The 17,291-nt window shown below is 37.6% G+C and overlaps 1 protein-coding gene and 1 long non-coding RNA gene across 2 annotated transcripts; one reads left to right on the plus strand and one right to left on the minus strand.

The window, feature by feature from the left end:
* The first annotated feature begins 479 nt into the window (after positions 1–479).
* On the plus strand, positions 480–10,252 carry LOC101166137 (proepiregulin). The gene is made up of 5 exons (XM_004072147.4): positions 480–719; positions 3,243–3,329; positions 5,022–5,145; positions 5,235–5,381; positions 9,282–10,252. The coding sequence occupies exons 1-5, from the start codon at positions 680–682 to the stop codon at positions 9,346–9,348; spliced, it is 465 nt and encodes a 154-aa protein (XP_004072195.1). The 5' UTR covers positions 480–679; the 3' UTR covers positions 9,349–10,252.
* Positions 10,253–13,989: 3,737 nt separating this feature from the next.
* On the minus strand, positions 13,990–17,260 carry LOC110015567. Its single transcript, XR_002290779.2, has 2 exons — positions 17,006–17,260; positions 13,990–15,972 (listed from the first exon to the last, which is right to left on the minus strand). It is a non-coding gene; the product is annotated as an uncharacterized LOC110015567 (long non-coding RNA).
* Between the last annotated feature and the right edge of the window lie 31 nt (positions 17,261–17,291).

The raw sequence follows: 17,291 nt of genomic DNA on the forward strand, positions 1-17,291 counted from the left end.
TTTAATAGGCTAGCTTCACTTCCTGCTACTAATCTGTGGCCGCAAAATAGTCATTTGTGCCCACAAAATACTAATTTTGGCCCACAACTTGCTAATAAAATGCCCATTTTCTAATTTTGTGGCCACAAATTAGTATTTTGAAGGAACTTTTTTATGTTGTGTCCAGAGCTCCACAGTTTGTAAATGTGTGAAGCAAAAAATAAACATTCCCCCAAGGCAGATGTTTGCTACTGCATTCAATGTCTTTCTTTTCTGACAATAAATTGATTTTGGATTATGGAACAATTTCCTCTCGATATAATTTCCCTGTGCACTTTCAAAATAAAAGCTTTTTCTGTGCAAATAATGTATTTTCAACAAATTGAGGATGGAAAAGCGCAGAATAATTATGCATCATATAAGAAAGAAAAAGCACTTTGTGATGTTTAGAAGTTATTTAGAGTTTAAATCAAAAGCACATTCAGACTTGAAGTCCTCCAGCCATTGCAGAGTCCACGCAGAAAGAAGTCTGCTGTAAGCCTTCGGAGCGCCACCACACCCAGCGCGCACCGATCCCACTGGTTTCCAGGTGGCGTCTCGCTGCAGACGCGTCGCCTCCTCATTCTGCTCCACGTCGTTTGGACAGGTCGGAGGCGCATTTCATCCCACGAGGACTCAGCGCGCGCGCCCGCGAGCGGACATGGGGAACTACAAACTCTCAGTGCTGCTCTCTCTGATCGGTAAAGTTGACTCTTTTCTAAAGTCGTATTTGATTGATTTGATGAATGTATTTCGTTTTTGGGAACAGTTGCGTTGAGGCTGGGTTTGTCGGCGGTGAGCAGAGAGGTGTGTCCACCAAAGCTCCGGATCAGGCTGATACAATGAGAACAATCCCATTTACAAACGTCTTTTCTCTGCGTTTATACAAGAGCTGCAGAGGATCCTTTCTTTCCCTTCTCTCTGATTCACAGACTGGCTCCATCTCTGAAGGCTGGGGCCTCTTTCATGCCGCCACTGAATAGAAAATCACATTTTCTTTCAGGTTTCTCTCACCTTTGTTGATGTAAAATGGAAAATTTTGGAGGCAACAACTTGATACCAAAGTCAGCAAAAGCTGCTATCTAAACAAAATGTGATGAAATATTTGGAAGCAAAATGGTTTTCTTTGATTTTGTAAACAGTGTTGGGATTATAAAAGTTCTTATTGCCTAACTATTCAAAGAAAAGTCAAACTTGAATGTGTAAATATGACATTCACTTTATAAATATAAAAGGGTTATTCTAGAAGTGAAGCATCTCAAATTTCCAGTTTAAAATGTGTTTTATTCTTCCTTATTTGCTTTTTCTCCCAAGGATTGTGTTTCAATAAATTAAATTCTGCTGCAAGATACTTTTTTTTACCTTTTAGCATGAACTATTTTTGTCTATCCAACATTTTTAAAGAATCAAACAATAGGGAGGTATGAGGTATAACGAAAATTCCATCTTTATAAAAATCAATTCAACAAACAAGTTATAATGTTTTCAGCGATTTCTGATGTTTTAGCTGTTGCTGCTTACAGATTCTGCCACTTGATTTTAACATTGGTTAGAAAATATCTTAACTTTATGTCCTTCTTTTACTGCTAAAACACATTTTAGTGAGTATTTCTTGTCGCTTCCATGCCGTACCTTTACCTGAAAGCTTTTGTAACAGAAGTCATGGAGTTTGGTAACAAGAAAAGGATGCTGAGGTCACAATCAATGGAAAGAGGATGCAAACATAAAAAAATAAAAAAAGAAAGTGTTGACTTTTAAAAGCACAACCGCTAAAAACAATTGGTGACTTTCTTTGTTCTAGTTAACGATTCTTTCGATGATAATTGTGTTTTTGGTGGGTTTTTTTACACGTTCTTGTGGCATTTCTCTGATGATGGAGGACATATAGAAAGAAGATTAAGTTTAAAAACAGCATTTCTGAGTATTTCTTCAAGTTGTTGTGAATCAGGAGCAGATGAAAAAATGCTGTTTCAAAAAGATTGTATTTGTTACGTAGAAAATACGCTGGCTGGCCTCAGGCTACTTGCTCTGCTTCATTCTGTTGCATCCATTTGTAGACAACTAGATCCGTGTATATCTAGGTTTTCCTCGTCCGAGTCTGGCTCAAAACCGTACAGCGAGATAGCTCTCAAATTGGTCGCCATTTTCATGAACTCTTGCTGCTCTGCAGAAACTATGTCACCGAAAATGACACGTTTTTAATTTTTTTATTTTGGCTAAAAACAGCGTAATTGTAATTAAAGACGACTTGGAACACTTTCCAAATAGATCAAAAGATGATGGAAGTGGGACTTTAATGCGTCTGAATGAATGATCAGTAATACGGAAAAGCCTCTTCATCTCAGTGAGCATTAACAGATTCATAACTCATCGTGGTTTAAAGTTTCTGTGATTTGCTGCTCTGTCTCCAGGAATGTGGGCGTCCCCAAACGCTGCAGGCCGCTACAGGCCAGTCAATCCACGTCACATCCTGGCGCTGGCAGAGCTGATCTGTACAGCTCCTACGTCGCTCTGCCCCCCAGTTATTATTCTTTCATGCTGGATTTTTTTACATGATTTTCCTGTGTGGTCTTATCTACCTCATCTAGAAACATAATTCAGACTATTTGGCTTAACAGTCACCGTTATTGCAAAAATTGTTTTAAAACGCGTGAATTTTTAAAATATTCATGGATCAGTTTACTTTCAATAAAGTTGATGATATTTTCTAAATAAAGAGACTTAACTTAAATGAATAGCAGAAAAAAGTACCAAAAAAACCAAACATCTTCTGGACTTGTTTTTAAAGAATTAAGTCCTTTTAAAACATTTTTCTGAGAACTTCTTGACTACCAAAAGAAATAAAAATGTCTAGTCAATTGCTACGAAAGACTACAATTCCCAGGGCCTCCCCCCTTCACTTCCCCCCTTCACTTTTGGTATCATCGAAAAGCCCCACGTGTCCTCTATAGAAACAAAAAGGAGTTTACTAGCATGCAGTGGTTTGCAGATATTCAGGTATAGAAATGACCTCTATGGAGAATATATTTGCATTGCTGGTAGTTAGAAGGCCATGGAACCATCCTGTAAAAATGAGTCTTCACAGATTTGTTTACTTTACATCGCCTTCATATTTTAATTAAAATAAACAACAACATTTGCTGTGGTTTTCTGCCTTATATTGACTCGAAATTCTCAGAAAAATTGACGTTTCCTGTTCTAACTCTAAAACCGTTGTCTTTCAGGAGGCATGATGTTGATTTTACCCCATGGCCACAGCAAAAATGTCTCCATCAGCGTGCAAACTGGGGACAACTCCTCCTTATCTGAAGGTAGGAACCCGAACCATGCATGTTATTTCTGATGGCAGATCTACACTGAGAGGAGCTTTAAAAGAATCCTCTGTGCTCTTTCGTCACTTCCTGCTGGGGTAGAGTTATGTCATCTGAGTGGTCGATAAGACTCTTTTTCTAGGAAACCACATTAATCAGTTTTCAGCAAAACTTGGATGAAGTTTCTCTTCTGTCTTTTACAAATAGATTTGTAAAAAAAAAAAACTAGAGAAGGCACTGGTGTCACACGTTTCACCAACATTTCAAAAGAAAACCAGAAAGGAGTGGCTGTAACTTTCAGACAAACTTCTACACACCAAAAAAAAAAATCTGATTAGAACATATCTTAACTTTATGTCCAATTTTACTGCTAATATATATTGTAGCGAGTAGGTATTGTCGTTTCTCATCTCTCACTTTTACCTGAAATCCCCTTGTAATGGCGGTGATGGAGAAAAGGATGGAAAGAAGAATTTTAGAAAAGGAAAACTTTGACTTTTGAAAACATAACATCTGGTTGTAACAAAGTTAAGGAGTTTTGTGATTTATGTTATTCTTAAGCCCTTCAGAGTAAACTATATCCATATGATCATATATTACATTTGGGACACTAAAAAACGACTTTTTTTTGAAAAATGAGTTGTTTTGAGTTATTTTCCTACCCAGACGTAAGACGACTCGATCTCTGAGGCACCCTTGTTCGCTCCTTGTGGGTGTCGCCCATTTCATCACGTCATCCTAGAGTCGGTCTCGGCAGCGTGCCTGTGTTTCACCCACAAAAACAAACAACATCTGAACTTTTGCAAAGATGGATGCGCATATTGTGCATATACAAAGAAAGCGTTTAGCCGATCACCGCTAGCTCCATGGAGAAAATGGGTGTGTGTGTTAGTCTGGGAGGCGGTGCTGGCAGCGCAGACTCTTCCTGGAAGGGGCGGATCCTCACTTATCTACGTCGTGATTTGGGAGGGGCTGGTGCTCAGAGAGCAGGGTTTTAGAGGAATGCTCAGAAAAGTGTGCCTGGATCAAAATACTGCATTGGGGCGTTTTTTTGTGAGGAATTAATATTTAAATACACTTAAAGGCTCAAAATGATGCTATAGGTCCTTTAAAAACCCACTCTGATGAAAATTGTGTTTTTTCCTATTTAAATCATAAGAAATGTGATGAATATAGAATTTATTCTGTATTAAGGAAGCCTAAAATGAGAACCTTAAATGTTCATTAGCTTCATTAATTAATGGTTTTGCATTTTAATACTTATTTTATACTCATTAATGTCCTAAAATCTATTGGAGGTTCCTGCAAACCCACTGCAACCAAATACTTATATATTCATAAACACGACTAAACTTCTTACTTGGTCATTATAGATATTCTTCCCATTTTTGCTTACAGAATTTAAAAAAAAAATGTAGAAGTTTTGTGTTTTTAGTTTTGTCCAATTCAGCTTTTTTTATTTTTATTTCTCTTATTTAAACAATCACGGTACGTCCATGACACCTGGCACTGGTAACAGATTGAACTTCTCTGTGGTTCTTGGTAACAAACCAGACAAACAGAGACGCTTTCATGTCTGCAAAAACAACACGCTGCAGTGCAAACACAGCTGCTGTGGCAGAGATCTGGGGTTTCACCATCAGACCTACAGGAAGCCTTCAGAACAGTGAGTTTGACTGGCTGCTGTTTCAGGGAAAGTCGGAGGGCGCCCCCGTGTGACGAGGTCGACCGTCAACTGCGACAGCACCTTTGACCAGTTCTGCCTGAACAACGGCAAGTGCATGCTGCTGGTGGACTTGAACGAGCACCACTGCCAGTAAGTGCAAGTCCCGTGCGCGGACGTCTGTGTGTGCGTCGCTCTTTTGTCATGTGTAACCAAACACAGCTCTTCTATTCATGCTGCAGGTGTGACATTGGCTTCAATGGCCCCAGGTGTGACATGCCGGAGATGGTCCAAGGAAAAATGGCAGAGGGGGAAATCATTTTGATTGTTTTCTGCGTGGGTCTGCTGGTCATAGGTCTGGCTGGAGCAGCATACTTCTTCTTTAAGTGGTAAGACGTTCATCTGCAAAGACCCGTGTAAAATAAAATGCATATCATGCTACAAGAATGAGAGATTGACAACTCCAATGATAAATGTTTTCATTTATTTACATCAGCACAAACACATCTGTAATTTCTTTCCAATTTCTTCATTTAAAAAATGCTAATTAAATATTATGGAAGTCAGTTTTAATTGAAAAACAAGTTCTGACAACAGACTGAGAAAAAACACAAAGTAAGACCTAAACCACTTGGAAAAAAAAGATGCATTCATTTTTTCCCAAAGTAATGCAAGATATTGCACACTTTACTGCTGTGTGAATAGCACAGGCTCATTTGGAGGTTCACATTCATGCTAAATTGTTCAAATACTTATCAGAAGTTTATTTATTTCTAAAATGTAAACAGCAAATGTCATTTTGTTTGGAATTATTGGGCTTTGGCTGATCAGATACAACTTCTACGCATGGTTAGGGAGTTGGTCTAATGTTTTTTTCCCAAGTGGAAAGTTCAGATTTAGATATTTTTCTAGATTTAGCTTTCATTCTGTCGCGCCTTGCTCTTTTATTTGCAAGAAGATTGAGCTCTAATAAAGAAATAAGTTAAAACATTAACAGCCTTTAATCAATTTTCCAATTGAACACTAAAGTTTAGGTTATACAGAGAGTAACTTTCCCATTGCCACGCTGGAAAAAAACGATGTCTCTCTTCAAGGTCGTGTCACACAGCCACTACATACATTTCGAGGTTTCCATGTATAAAATTTCCGTCTTTTATGATCCGTGGTATACGTCATTCAGAAGTGTTTCTTGCGTTGGTCATTCGTGCGCAGATATCCTTTTGAGGGTTTCGGCCGACGGGTCTTTACGTGAATTCGGTAACATTTTTTGGCCGGTGTAGAATAGTGCAGTTTACTTGTATTTTACGTAGTTTATATGCAATTATTATGTAAATCTTACCCAATTGTTTGTGAATTTTGCTAGACGCATACGCAAATTTTGGGCTTTCTACAACCATTCCAAGTATGCCTAATAGACTTTTGTACACATGTACCAACGATGTCTAACTTTAAGATCCTGTTTACAGCACACATATCACGTTCAAATGACATTATTGGCACTAATTTTGTGCCACATTTGGCTTTTACTTTGATTTACGTGTTCTTTATGTGGTTTATTCTTAGTTCTTCTGTGGTTTTAACGTGGTTCATTCATGATAGATATGTAAAAATGTCATGTAAAGACCACAACTTTTCTCAATTTTTCCACAAAAATTCACGTATAACCAATTTTCATCCGTTTCAAAAGTATGAAGAGACTGTGTGACACGGCCTTTAGGAACAGACATGGAGTTGCCTCAAATGATACAAATGTCTCTTTTTTTTTCTCTCAAGTTGCTAACTGCGCCCTTCAGGACATCCCCCCCCTGGGGATCAGTTGACAATAGCTCGAACCCTGTTGCAAATGCAACGTCGGATTCTCATTGGTTTATCAGGAGTGTAATGTGAGCTGCAGTGGTGTGTCTGCAGCTGGATGCAGAAAAGCATCAGGGAGTGGTCAAAAGGTCAATATTTGTTCACTAAAAGTTACAAAATTATTACCAAAAAAAACATTCTGTCCGTCTATTCTACAAGAATTCTTTAGATTGTATTAGAACTTAATTAGCTTGAGTTGGATGTGAATGTGTTGGGTTCAGTGAGCATCAACCTCAGGTCCACTGCTCCCCCTGGTGACCAGGATGCTCCTGTGAAAGATCCTGCTAATCCCCCACACAGTGACCAACCCTACTCCTAAAACACGGTCATTGCAGTGGGACCTCCCGGTTCTGGCTGCTTGCTTTGATCGGGGGCTTTCCCACGGTGACGTCCTCTGTGGACATAACTAGGTAGGTCGCTGGCATGGACAGATCCCAAAAATATAATTTTTTTTATTCATTTTAGATTTAATCCCAAATGAATTTGCTGAATGGGTGGATGGGGGTTGTCAGACATTCTGTGTATTTTATCATTTCATTTAAGAATCGATTTAGGTATACAAAGCAGTTTGCGTTACTGTTGCATGAAAAGCGATTTATAAATAAAGTTTGATTTGATGTACAAAAATTCAACACTACTACAACGTATAATAGAAAGTCACTTAATGGCAGAAGTTTTCCTCCTTTTTTCCTGCTATTATGAAACTGTAGGACGTATTTAAAGAAAGGTGCAGGGGGGTGTTATTGACAGATTTAACCCCCTGTGGAGGTCAAAGGCTATTTGGCAAATTAAAATCCGATATCGTCCTCATTTTTGATCCAAATTGGGATGAAAGCAGATTGGTATTCCACCTGTAGATGTGTGTTTGCAGCATCTCCCAGAAACAAAGTGGTAGACAGGAAATGCTGTCAGAAAACAGCTGTGTGAACAACAGATGTGGAGAAGCCTCAAAATGAAGCGCAGAAATGGAGTAGAGATGGTTAACCCTTTAAACTGACACTAGAGTTTAATGCGTTTAGACTCACACTCCCATAAATTTGGGTGATCCTTAATCTTTCAAATGGTAAATCTGAGTAAATCCATCTGACAGTGTGCAGTCTAGATCTGTAAAGATTTTAAAAGGTGCATCTTTAGATTCACGGTACAAAGATCTATTTCAGCACCAACAAGAAAAAAACTGTTCTTTTTTTTTTAATTAAATACCAAAATATGATGTCCCTCAAGTCAAAAACTAAAAAAAAAAAAGAACTTTTACTGAGATTGTTTATGAATCCACGGAAAATGTGGTGTGATTTAAAAAACCCCAAATGTAAATACTTTTTTTTCATCAAATCATTTAAACGCAATGCATTGTAGTCCATATTTGCCAAACTAGTGGGCATCGATGCACACTAGTTTTTCCTAGAGACTTTTGGGAAATATGCAGGGCGCTGGATATTCAAATTGAAGATTCAGACACCCCGACAAAATGTTAAAGGCCCCATAAAGCGCACCAAGTAGTGAGTAGGGAAGGAATTTGGACACAACCAGAGACTTTAGGGCACTAAAGCAGTTAAGGGTCTTTTGTTTTTAGGAACAACTTTTGGATCCTCCCGTCCAGAACTGAGCTTTGGTCTGTTGAGCACATGCAGTTTATCAGATCATTGAGGTCACCAGGTCGAAAAACTTCTTCACATCCCTCAGTCATCAGACTGTGGAGGCTTGTGACAGCTTTATGCTGCCAAGTTCTACATTTTATTCAAGTCTTTTAAATTTAAGTATGCATTATTTTTATCTGGGAAAGATTCTTGACAAATTCTGATTGCGTTTTTAATCAACTGTAGCAACAAACTTGCCAAAGGATATTATTTTATGGTTGCTATCCTTCCAAAATTCTAGTTTTTAGTATGTTACATGCAAACTAATTAAATTTGTGAGTTAAATAACTGCAAAAAAAATAAAGTAAATCCCTTTCAAGAATTTGAAAAACTGCAGTAAACTCAAATGTGTAATTTTATTATTGGGAGTAAAACTTAAGCTTTCTTAAAACATTAATACATCAGAAAAAATGAAAGGTGACATAGATAACTGTAGTTGATTTCTTAGTTTATCTCTACATGAGTTGCAAAAACAAACAAAAAAGAAAATGATGAGGCAAATCTAAAATACTGACTCTAGGAGGCTTTGTTCCGATATCCAGGCTTTAGACCGAGCCAATGAATAAAAACTTGATAACAATCTGGAACACGGCTTTCATCACGCCGTCGATAATTTCCACAAAACTTTTGCAAAACGTGCACGGCAGAAACAGTCTTCACGCTGGAACACGATCGCACTGCGATTGCTTCAGCCTGGAGCTTCCATTTTAATGCAGTTGTGTTTTTCACTACATCGTTTTGTGTGTTTTTTATTCCTTCCGCCCACAAAACAAAAGGTTTTTTGTGTCGTATTTGCAGGTACAAGAAAAACAAATTCCCACGGCAGCAGAAACGGCAGGGATACAGAGGAGTCCAGCTGGTTTAAGGTGTCAAACATCCAATCCCCTGAAAGCACCAAGCAGGACTGTTTTTATGAACAAAATGAAAAAAAGCTCAGCATTCTTTGATGTTTCCCAACACGCTTACACTGAGGGGCTGGTGCTCCTCATCTTTGTGGGGCAGGCAGATCGTTACAAAGAGATTAATAAGATGCTTTCAGAGGCGGAGGTGATCGTTTTCCAGCCGTAATTGTTCTTACGTTTCGCCAACTTTCACCTGGTTTGAAAAGAGGAATAGTGAGACGCACAAAAATCTTTTTGTGTGAGCGAAACCGCCCACGTGATGGTGGAGAATTCACAGAACAGAGCCCCCATCCCTGTAGTGACTCGCACTGATTCCTGCTTTGTGTACAATAAACGGTTTCGTTGTTACAGGTGGGAAGCAGAGGATTGTGTGAAGTAAAGCTAATGGGGAGTTATTTACTTGGAATTTCATTCTCACCTCATGGTTTTTGGTTCACTTTTGTGTCTTTTTAGAGATCATGGATAAGACGAAGTCATTCGAAAACAGAAATTATTCTCCACTTGAAAGCTTTTTTTTTTATTTCACATTTATTCTGCTTCACCTGTTGTATTTATTGTGGTTTTTTGACATTTGGGATTTAAAGCATTAAAAAAAACACACAAGTATTGTTACTATTTAACTTTGTTGTGATGTCGAAAAATGTCATTTCAGTAACTTATTTTCAAGTGTTGATTTACTGTTGCTCTAAAGCTTTATAACTTCACGTCATGTGGATTTATTTTATGTGCAGCTCCCTTCAATTTCACGATGTGTGTGATTCACATTCCTGTGGTGCAGCTCCTGCATTTGAAAGTCCTGTCAGATGATCCTCGTAGCAGAAAAGCTGTTTAACAGAAAATGTGGATTAAACAAAGTCTTACACATTTGTAGTTTGTGTGTTCTTCATTTTTTCTCACGGGCATTCCTCAGTTTTGACACAGTCACAATATGCCCCCAACTTTTTCCATTTGAACGTATCAGGCTGTCAAAAAACCAAAAAAATAGATTATGAACAAAAACAGAAGTCAAAACAAATTATTTTTTATACGTTTCTTTGTTTATTTCATCACACTCAGAACTTGGTCCAGGAGCTTTTCTGTCTATTTTCATAGAAAAATACATTTAAAGCAACACAATCAGGAAAACTTCTCTGGTTGTTCCACGAAGCCTCCAGTGTTTCTCAGTAAGCCCTCAGCTGGCAGCAACATGCCACAACATGAGGTAAAGTACAGAAAGCTGCAGCACAAACATTTTAAACTCCCAAAATGTTGGGCTAAAAGTGATGTTACATAATTACATTATTTTTAAAGTCCTCACAGCTACTGCTGAGGACTGGGGCTTAGAGAATGTGAGGTTTAAAGATCCTCTGATGACAGTTGAGGTTTGTTACACATATATATATATATATAGAGAGAGAGAGAGAGAAAATTAAGCTCAGAGTTGCATTTCTGAGTATTTATTTCTTTGCATTGTTTTGAATCAGGAGGAGATATAAGAATCGCCATTTGAGGAAGAGCTTTGTGACGAATAAAACATGCTGGGCGGGCCACAAGCTTCCTGTTCTGTTTCACTGACACATCTACTTGAAAACGACTCTGTGTGCATCTTCATCTTCCTCATCCCAGCTGGCATCTGGTTCAAAACTTTACTGATGGTTAGCTCCAAAGTTGCTTGCCATTTTTGTTTGCACTGGTAATGTTTGGTTGGGGTTATTGGAGAGTGTGTAAACAGAGAGCTCTCAGTTATGGGTGATGGCAAGGGTGGATGGGGTTGCTCCATGCCAAGGGTTCCGCCCACATCTCAAAGGCAAATTTCTGATGAACTTCTACCGCTCTGCAGAAACTTTGTCCTGGAAAAGTTTTTTTTTATTTTGGCCAAACACGACATAATCATAATTACCACTCTGCTACCTTTTTTGACGTGTTCTTGCCAATCCAATTTTTTTTTCATGCCTTTTTTTTTCTGTGGTGCGAGCTATTGAAGTTATAAACTGGCCAATCAGATGCCTCAATAAGAAGATCTCACGTAGAACATTTAAAACATTTGATTGACAGATTCTCCCAAGCCCGCTTTTTTTGTCGTAGGGGTGTGGCCTTCCAACAAGCTCACCCCTTATTGGTGAGAGTGGTTACCATGGAAATGTTGAGTCAGACCAATCACTGCTTACTGACGTCTGATTTCAACATGGTGGCGTCTGCATTACAATAAAATGGAGACTAAGTAGACTTCATTTGGTTGGAGCCAGAAGTACCGTATTTTCCAGACTATAAGTCGCACCGGAGTATAAGTCGCACCTGCCCAAAAATGCATTATAAAGTAGAAAAAAACACAGATAAGTCGCACTGGACTATAAGTCGCATTTTAACTTTCATAACCTTATATGACACAATCATAGCAGACTGTTTATCTAATAATTTCACAGTAATTTTTTCTCAAACTTATTTATTTATTCTTTTCATGAAGCATCATTGGCCAACTAATACTCTGTTTTCATCCTGTATTTGTAGAAACAGTTGTCATTTTTATTGCATTTCTGAATCTATGAAATCATTGGAAAATAGAATATTATGTTTTTAGCCTTCAAGATCTTACTGTAAAAAAAAGGTTTGCTGATTCTCTGAGTCACTTAACATACTCTTAACACTTAACATACCTCATACATCAAATTGTCCCAGGAACATCATCTCTGTTCCTCACAAATGAACATAACAGGAGGGTTAACAACGTATTTATTTTAATTTATTTCTAATATAAGTCGCTGCGGAGTATAAGTCGCACCCCTTGCCAAACTATGAAAAAAAGGGCGACTTATAGTCCGGAAAATACGGTAAACCATTTTCTATGGCTGTTGTCAGATTCACTCGGTCCTGTTCTCATTTGCAGCCAACGCATAAACTAGAAAATGAGGGCTGTACTGAAGCATGCAAAGCAGGGTTAGGCAAACCTTTTGACTTTTGGGCCACATAGGGTTTTAAAATTTGACACAAAACCTGAACCAGGAACAGATGCATAGAGAGTTTTGGAACTCCACCTCATAAGAGAAAGAAATAACAAAAGCACACTTTGTGATGTGATGAAAAGTTGATATATATACTTTTAAACAGAACAATATGGGGGTTTTATTTCAAACCTGTGGCTTTTATTCTTATTTTAGTACCAATTGCACAAATGGGTTGATGCCCCTTAAGGAAAAATGCAAACTTAGAGAAATGCTCCGCTCGTGTGGTGTTGGAATGATCAGAAAAACGACTTTCCGACTTGAAAAACACAGATGAACGTCAGAAAAACAAATCTTCCATTAACACAGGAATGTAAAATAACTTTCTGCACCTCAGCAAAGCTCAATTTATTTGTGGACACCAGAATTACAGGGAAAAATAAAACATTAATAAGGATTATCAGTATGATTTATTCCAGCTCGGCAGGCCTGATTAAATAGTTTTACGGGGTGCTTGTGGCCCCAGGCCCGTTGTTTTCCCAACCCCGATGTAAAATGTTAAATCTGGAGGAAACAACTCACCATCACTTGTCTACCATCAATAGGGTTTGATTAGTTTATGAAAAGTTACAATTATTAAGTGGTTTAATCACAAGATGAAAACCTTTTAGCTAACCCTTCATAAAACCTGCTTTACTGCAATTTTGTCAGCTCTTACCCTGAAACGTAAAAAAATATGAATAACTTTTCCATTAGTCTATCTTTAAAAAAGATATCATGAGAACAGCAGACGTAAAAATAGTTGATGAGTTTCTCTATAAGTTTCAGCTTCCATTGTTTGACATCCCATCCAAAAGGATGGAGGGTCCGGTGTTCGGTTAATCTGCAACGTTTTACGCTCAGATTAGTGCTTCAGCGATCCGTGATTAACAGCAGCCTCTGCATGTGTTTTCTATGCAAATGACCGACATCTGTGACTCCTACACATTAACTCACCTGCACTGTTAAGACATACTTAAAAACACATTAACATGCACTTACACACCGAAGCCCAAAAATACGCCCACTCAGTGGCTTCCGCTTGGTTCTAAATATAAAACCTGTGGACAAACAAATCCAAAATTCACAAACTGCTGCTCTAATCTCTGCACTGGCCTTCTGCTATCTAACTGTTCTTACCTAATCATTGCATAGGTAATAAATAGTAGGTTGCTCATGCCGTGAGTAATGTTGTTGTGGGAAGGGAAGCCCCATTTGGTTGCATCCTTGCGTTTCCATTGACAAAACAAAATCTTCCACGTGCAGCATGCTTAGAAATGTTTTGCTGCTCAGAGCTGACATATCTGTGACATTTTCACTTTTATTTCCATTATTTTATATCTTTACAGTTAAAATTCAAGAGATATAACTTGTAAAAACAGCCCCTATAGAAATAAGTCAGACGTTCTTAACATTTCATTCATTTGCTTTAAATAAGCAAAAAGAAATCTGTCAGTGGGGTAATAAAAATGTCCGTCTTCTAGTGACTAGAACATATTTTCTTATTATTTTGCAATCTAAAAACCTTCTTGATAAGATAGTTTTTGCAGTGTAGCCAAAGCGAACTCAGCAGTAAAACTGTGTGGAAAAAAAGCTAAGTGCATCCTTATAACTTCTGGAAGAATTAAAGCAAGAGTCGTAGTGAGGTTTGGGGTTTTTCTCTTCATTTATGAACATTAAAGTGACATTATAATTATGATATCAAAGATTATAAGATAGGCTTAAAACCTCCATGTTTGACATAACAATTGAATTTGAGGGATAAAATCATTAAACATTTTCTTCAAGTGCAGCAGGAACTGCATTCAAAAGCACTTGCATTTGGCAAATTCTGCCCAACCTGGTGTTAAACCACAAAAAAGGACAAAGTTTTAACTTCAACTTAAATAAAAGTTTAAAACAAAACTTTTTTAGCGATGAACTGAGAAGCAGGAATCCTTTAGTCAAGAATGCTCAGTAACAACATTTTCAATTGTTGCCTTTGTTTAGAGAAGTCATTTCAACCTAAATTTTGTATTCCCAAAACCAAAAGCCGCCATTTGCTGTTAAAAGCTAATATTCATGAGTGTACAATGCACAAAATGTTGCACGTACATTCAGAAAAGGACACAAAAGCACAGATTTGGTTTTACTGAAGACTCAAGCAGAGCAGATTTAAAGCTTTGCTGCATGAAAACATTACTTTTATTCGGAATACAGCCGATGTTTGTGTTCCAACACATTCTTATACCAGAAGAAATTTGATTTGATTTTGGTTCTATTGTTTCAGGAATCTGCTGCCGAAACGCTTCACTTCACTCAAAATCTACAATGCAAAAACAACAACAAGAAATAAGTCAAAAACTTTCTTTACATTTCAAAAGCGTTTCTATAAATAAGCAAAAAAATTGGCCAATGGGGAAAGAGCCAAGGATTCTTATTTTAAGAAAAAAATCTGGTCACAAAGACATATTTTCTTGAAATAAGATTATTTTACTATTGAAAAAGTTTCTTAGTAATATTATTTTTCTCGCAAGATAGAAAATAAGACTCCTCAAACTACAGTTTTTAATTTTTTCCTGAGTTTCTGTTTTTGCAGTGTACAGAGAAAATGCAAAGCGAAAGACTAGTCATTATTTTTGTTCCATTCCTGACACAATGAACAATAGCTGTACTGGATAAGTTTCCATTCAATTGTTTTTATGTGCACAACGCCCTGCAACTTAAGAGGCCCTCGTGCAGCTGAATACAGACTGGGGGTGCAGTTGTGACCCAAAAGTATCTGATTTAAGACCAAATTTAGTCTAATTCATGACTGTATCCCAATCGAGATTCGGAGTAAAGTCTCTGCCAATTCAACGTGTCAAAGAACACAGAATGCCTGAAAGCACAGTGGTGGAAGGGTGTTCATTTGGGGTTTAGATGCTGCCCCAGCAGCATCTGTGGTGCATCATTGCTTCTGCATTTTAATTTCGTCTAATTATAATGGAACGGCTGTAATATTTATGTGTTTGCTCATAATAATATTATCATACTTGATAACAGCACACTGTAAAAGGTGGTTTCTATCACTTTTATTATCTCCCTTTTTAAATTATTAGTATGGCCTTAATAATTACTGCAATGAATTCACTAATCTTTATAGTTTTTAGAGCTAGCTGACATTGAGCATGTTTTCTTTTTCCGTCCATTTCTCATAAAACAATGTGGTTCTGTTTCGTTAAATATTATAAAACAAAAATGTTAATATTACTGCAAAAGAGTTTTATTGAAACCAACAACTTCGTTTTCCTTAAATCAACAACCTGATGATTTCTTTGGCTTGTAGCTTTTCTGATGGATATTTAAACAGTTAGTAAAAATGTTTTTTATTAAGGACAGGTTTGTCCAAAAAGGTTTCTTTTTTTTTCTGCTGTCAGCTTGACTGCGGTGTGTTGACAGTGAGTGGCTGTCAGGAGGTGCTGCCCTTCAGGCCTAACCACACACTCATGTCACTGCGTTATTACACACAATCCAAACAATCTAAGTCCTTGGTCGTTAAAAGAAAACGTGCGAGGAATTCCTGCGCTGCGTGCGCTGGAGAATGTCCGGGGATTCCGTAAAGGTTTCTGTCGGATTCCATGGGAGTTCTTGTGATGGAACGGCCTCCCTCTGCAGACACAACAACATGAGCAACACACCCTTCGGTGCAGCCTCCCCACCCAAGCCTTAAGGTCTTTTCTTAGTTACAGAGCACAAAAATAGAAACACTAGGCATCATTTTATCCAACACACACACAATAATTCACTCACAAAAACACAGGAGGACACCTGATTGTACAAACACTCAGGAAATACCAGAAACAGCCTGGCTGGATTGTAAAATAATTGAGGTATATTTTCAAAATGTTCAAATGTCTAAGCACTTAATTAAAGTTTGCATACAAATCTTTATGGTTTATCTACGTGAAACAAGATATCAGTGTCATGAAGTGCATTTTCTGATGCAGAGCTTTAAAGAATGATGTGACAAACACCCAAAAATACAGCAGACATTTATTTTCTTTATTCTGATCTAACACTGTAGTTCTGAAGTTTCCTTCCTTACTATTGTATTTTGAAAGTCTAAAATGTAGAAGAATGGTTTCAGGGATAAAAATTAGATTTAGAAACCCACTCAGGGCTCAGGCGAGACTTTTAAAGTTGAGAATATTATTATTTTTTCATTCATTAAATCTTCAAATTATTCTTATTGTTATTTATTTTTATTCTTTTTATTTGTCCATCAGTTCTGTAAATGAGAGACTGAGGGCCTTGTTGTGTCATTGCTCAAACAGCCCACAATAAATCACTGCAGATATGTGGTTTTTTGAATTCCCCTTGTCTGTTTTGTCTAATTTTATTTGGGGTTTTAGGTTCAGGCTGTTTAGAGGCGAAAGGTAGGATTTTGTGGTAGGAGGTGTTCAAGTGAAGTAAAGGCACAGAAAAAAAATCAAAGCTAACAAGACTAATAAAAAGGTTTTTTATCTAAAAAGTTTTTATGTCCAAATTAATTAGTTTCAATGTTTTGTCCCACTAGTAGCCAAATCAAACAGATACACACATGAAAACACATGTTGTTATGATGATGTATTTACGATTAAAGTGGATCTCCGTCTTTGTTGCTTAAATTAATCTCTTATTCTGCTTTGTAATCTGTTCTTACCAGCATGGAAAAAACACAAAACCAAATTTGGCCAAAGTGGTGAGCAGGTGTGACTTTCCGGTTGTCTGTATCCCTTCCGAAGCGATGGTGCAATTAAGGAAACAGGAGCCGCTGTTTCTGCAATTTAATGGTGACGAGAATTGAGCCAGAATACATCAAACTGCTCTGTGGTTTACCTGCAGTCATGCTGATTATGCCCAGGCCTCCTTTAAGGACATCAGGTGCCAAATGCAATGGTTCGAGTTAATCATTGAACACACACAGGCATGTGCACACGCACTCCCAC

This window comes from Oryzias latipes, chromosome 9 (genome assembly GCF_002234675.1).
Source record: "Oryzias latipes chromosome 9, ASM223467v1".
Classification (NCBI taxonomy): domain Eukaryota; kingdom Metazoa; phylum Chordata; class Actinopteri; order Beloniformes; family Adrianichthyidae; genus Oryzias; species Oryzias latipes.

What these genes read in the sequence shown, in the direction of transcription:
- LOC101166137 (XM_004072147.4), top strand. Translation starts at nt 680, where the DNA reads ATGGGGAACTACAAACTCTCAGTGCTGCTCTCTCTGATCG. An exon ending in AGTGCTGCTCTCTCTGATCG is followed by an intron (nt 720 to 3,242) that starts GTAAAGTTGACT and finishes GTTGTCTTTCAG; the next exon opens with GAGGCATGATGTTGATTTTA. An exon ending in GCATACTTCTTCTTTAAGTG is followed by an intron (nt 5,382 to 9,281) that starts GTAAGACGTTCA and finishes TCGTATTTGCAG; the next exon opens with GTACAAGAAAAACAAATTCC.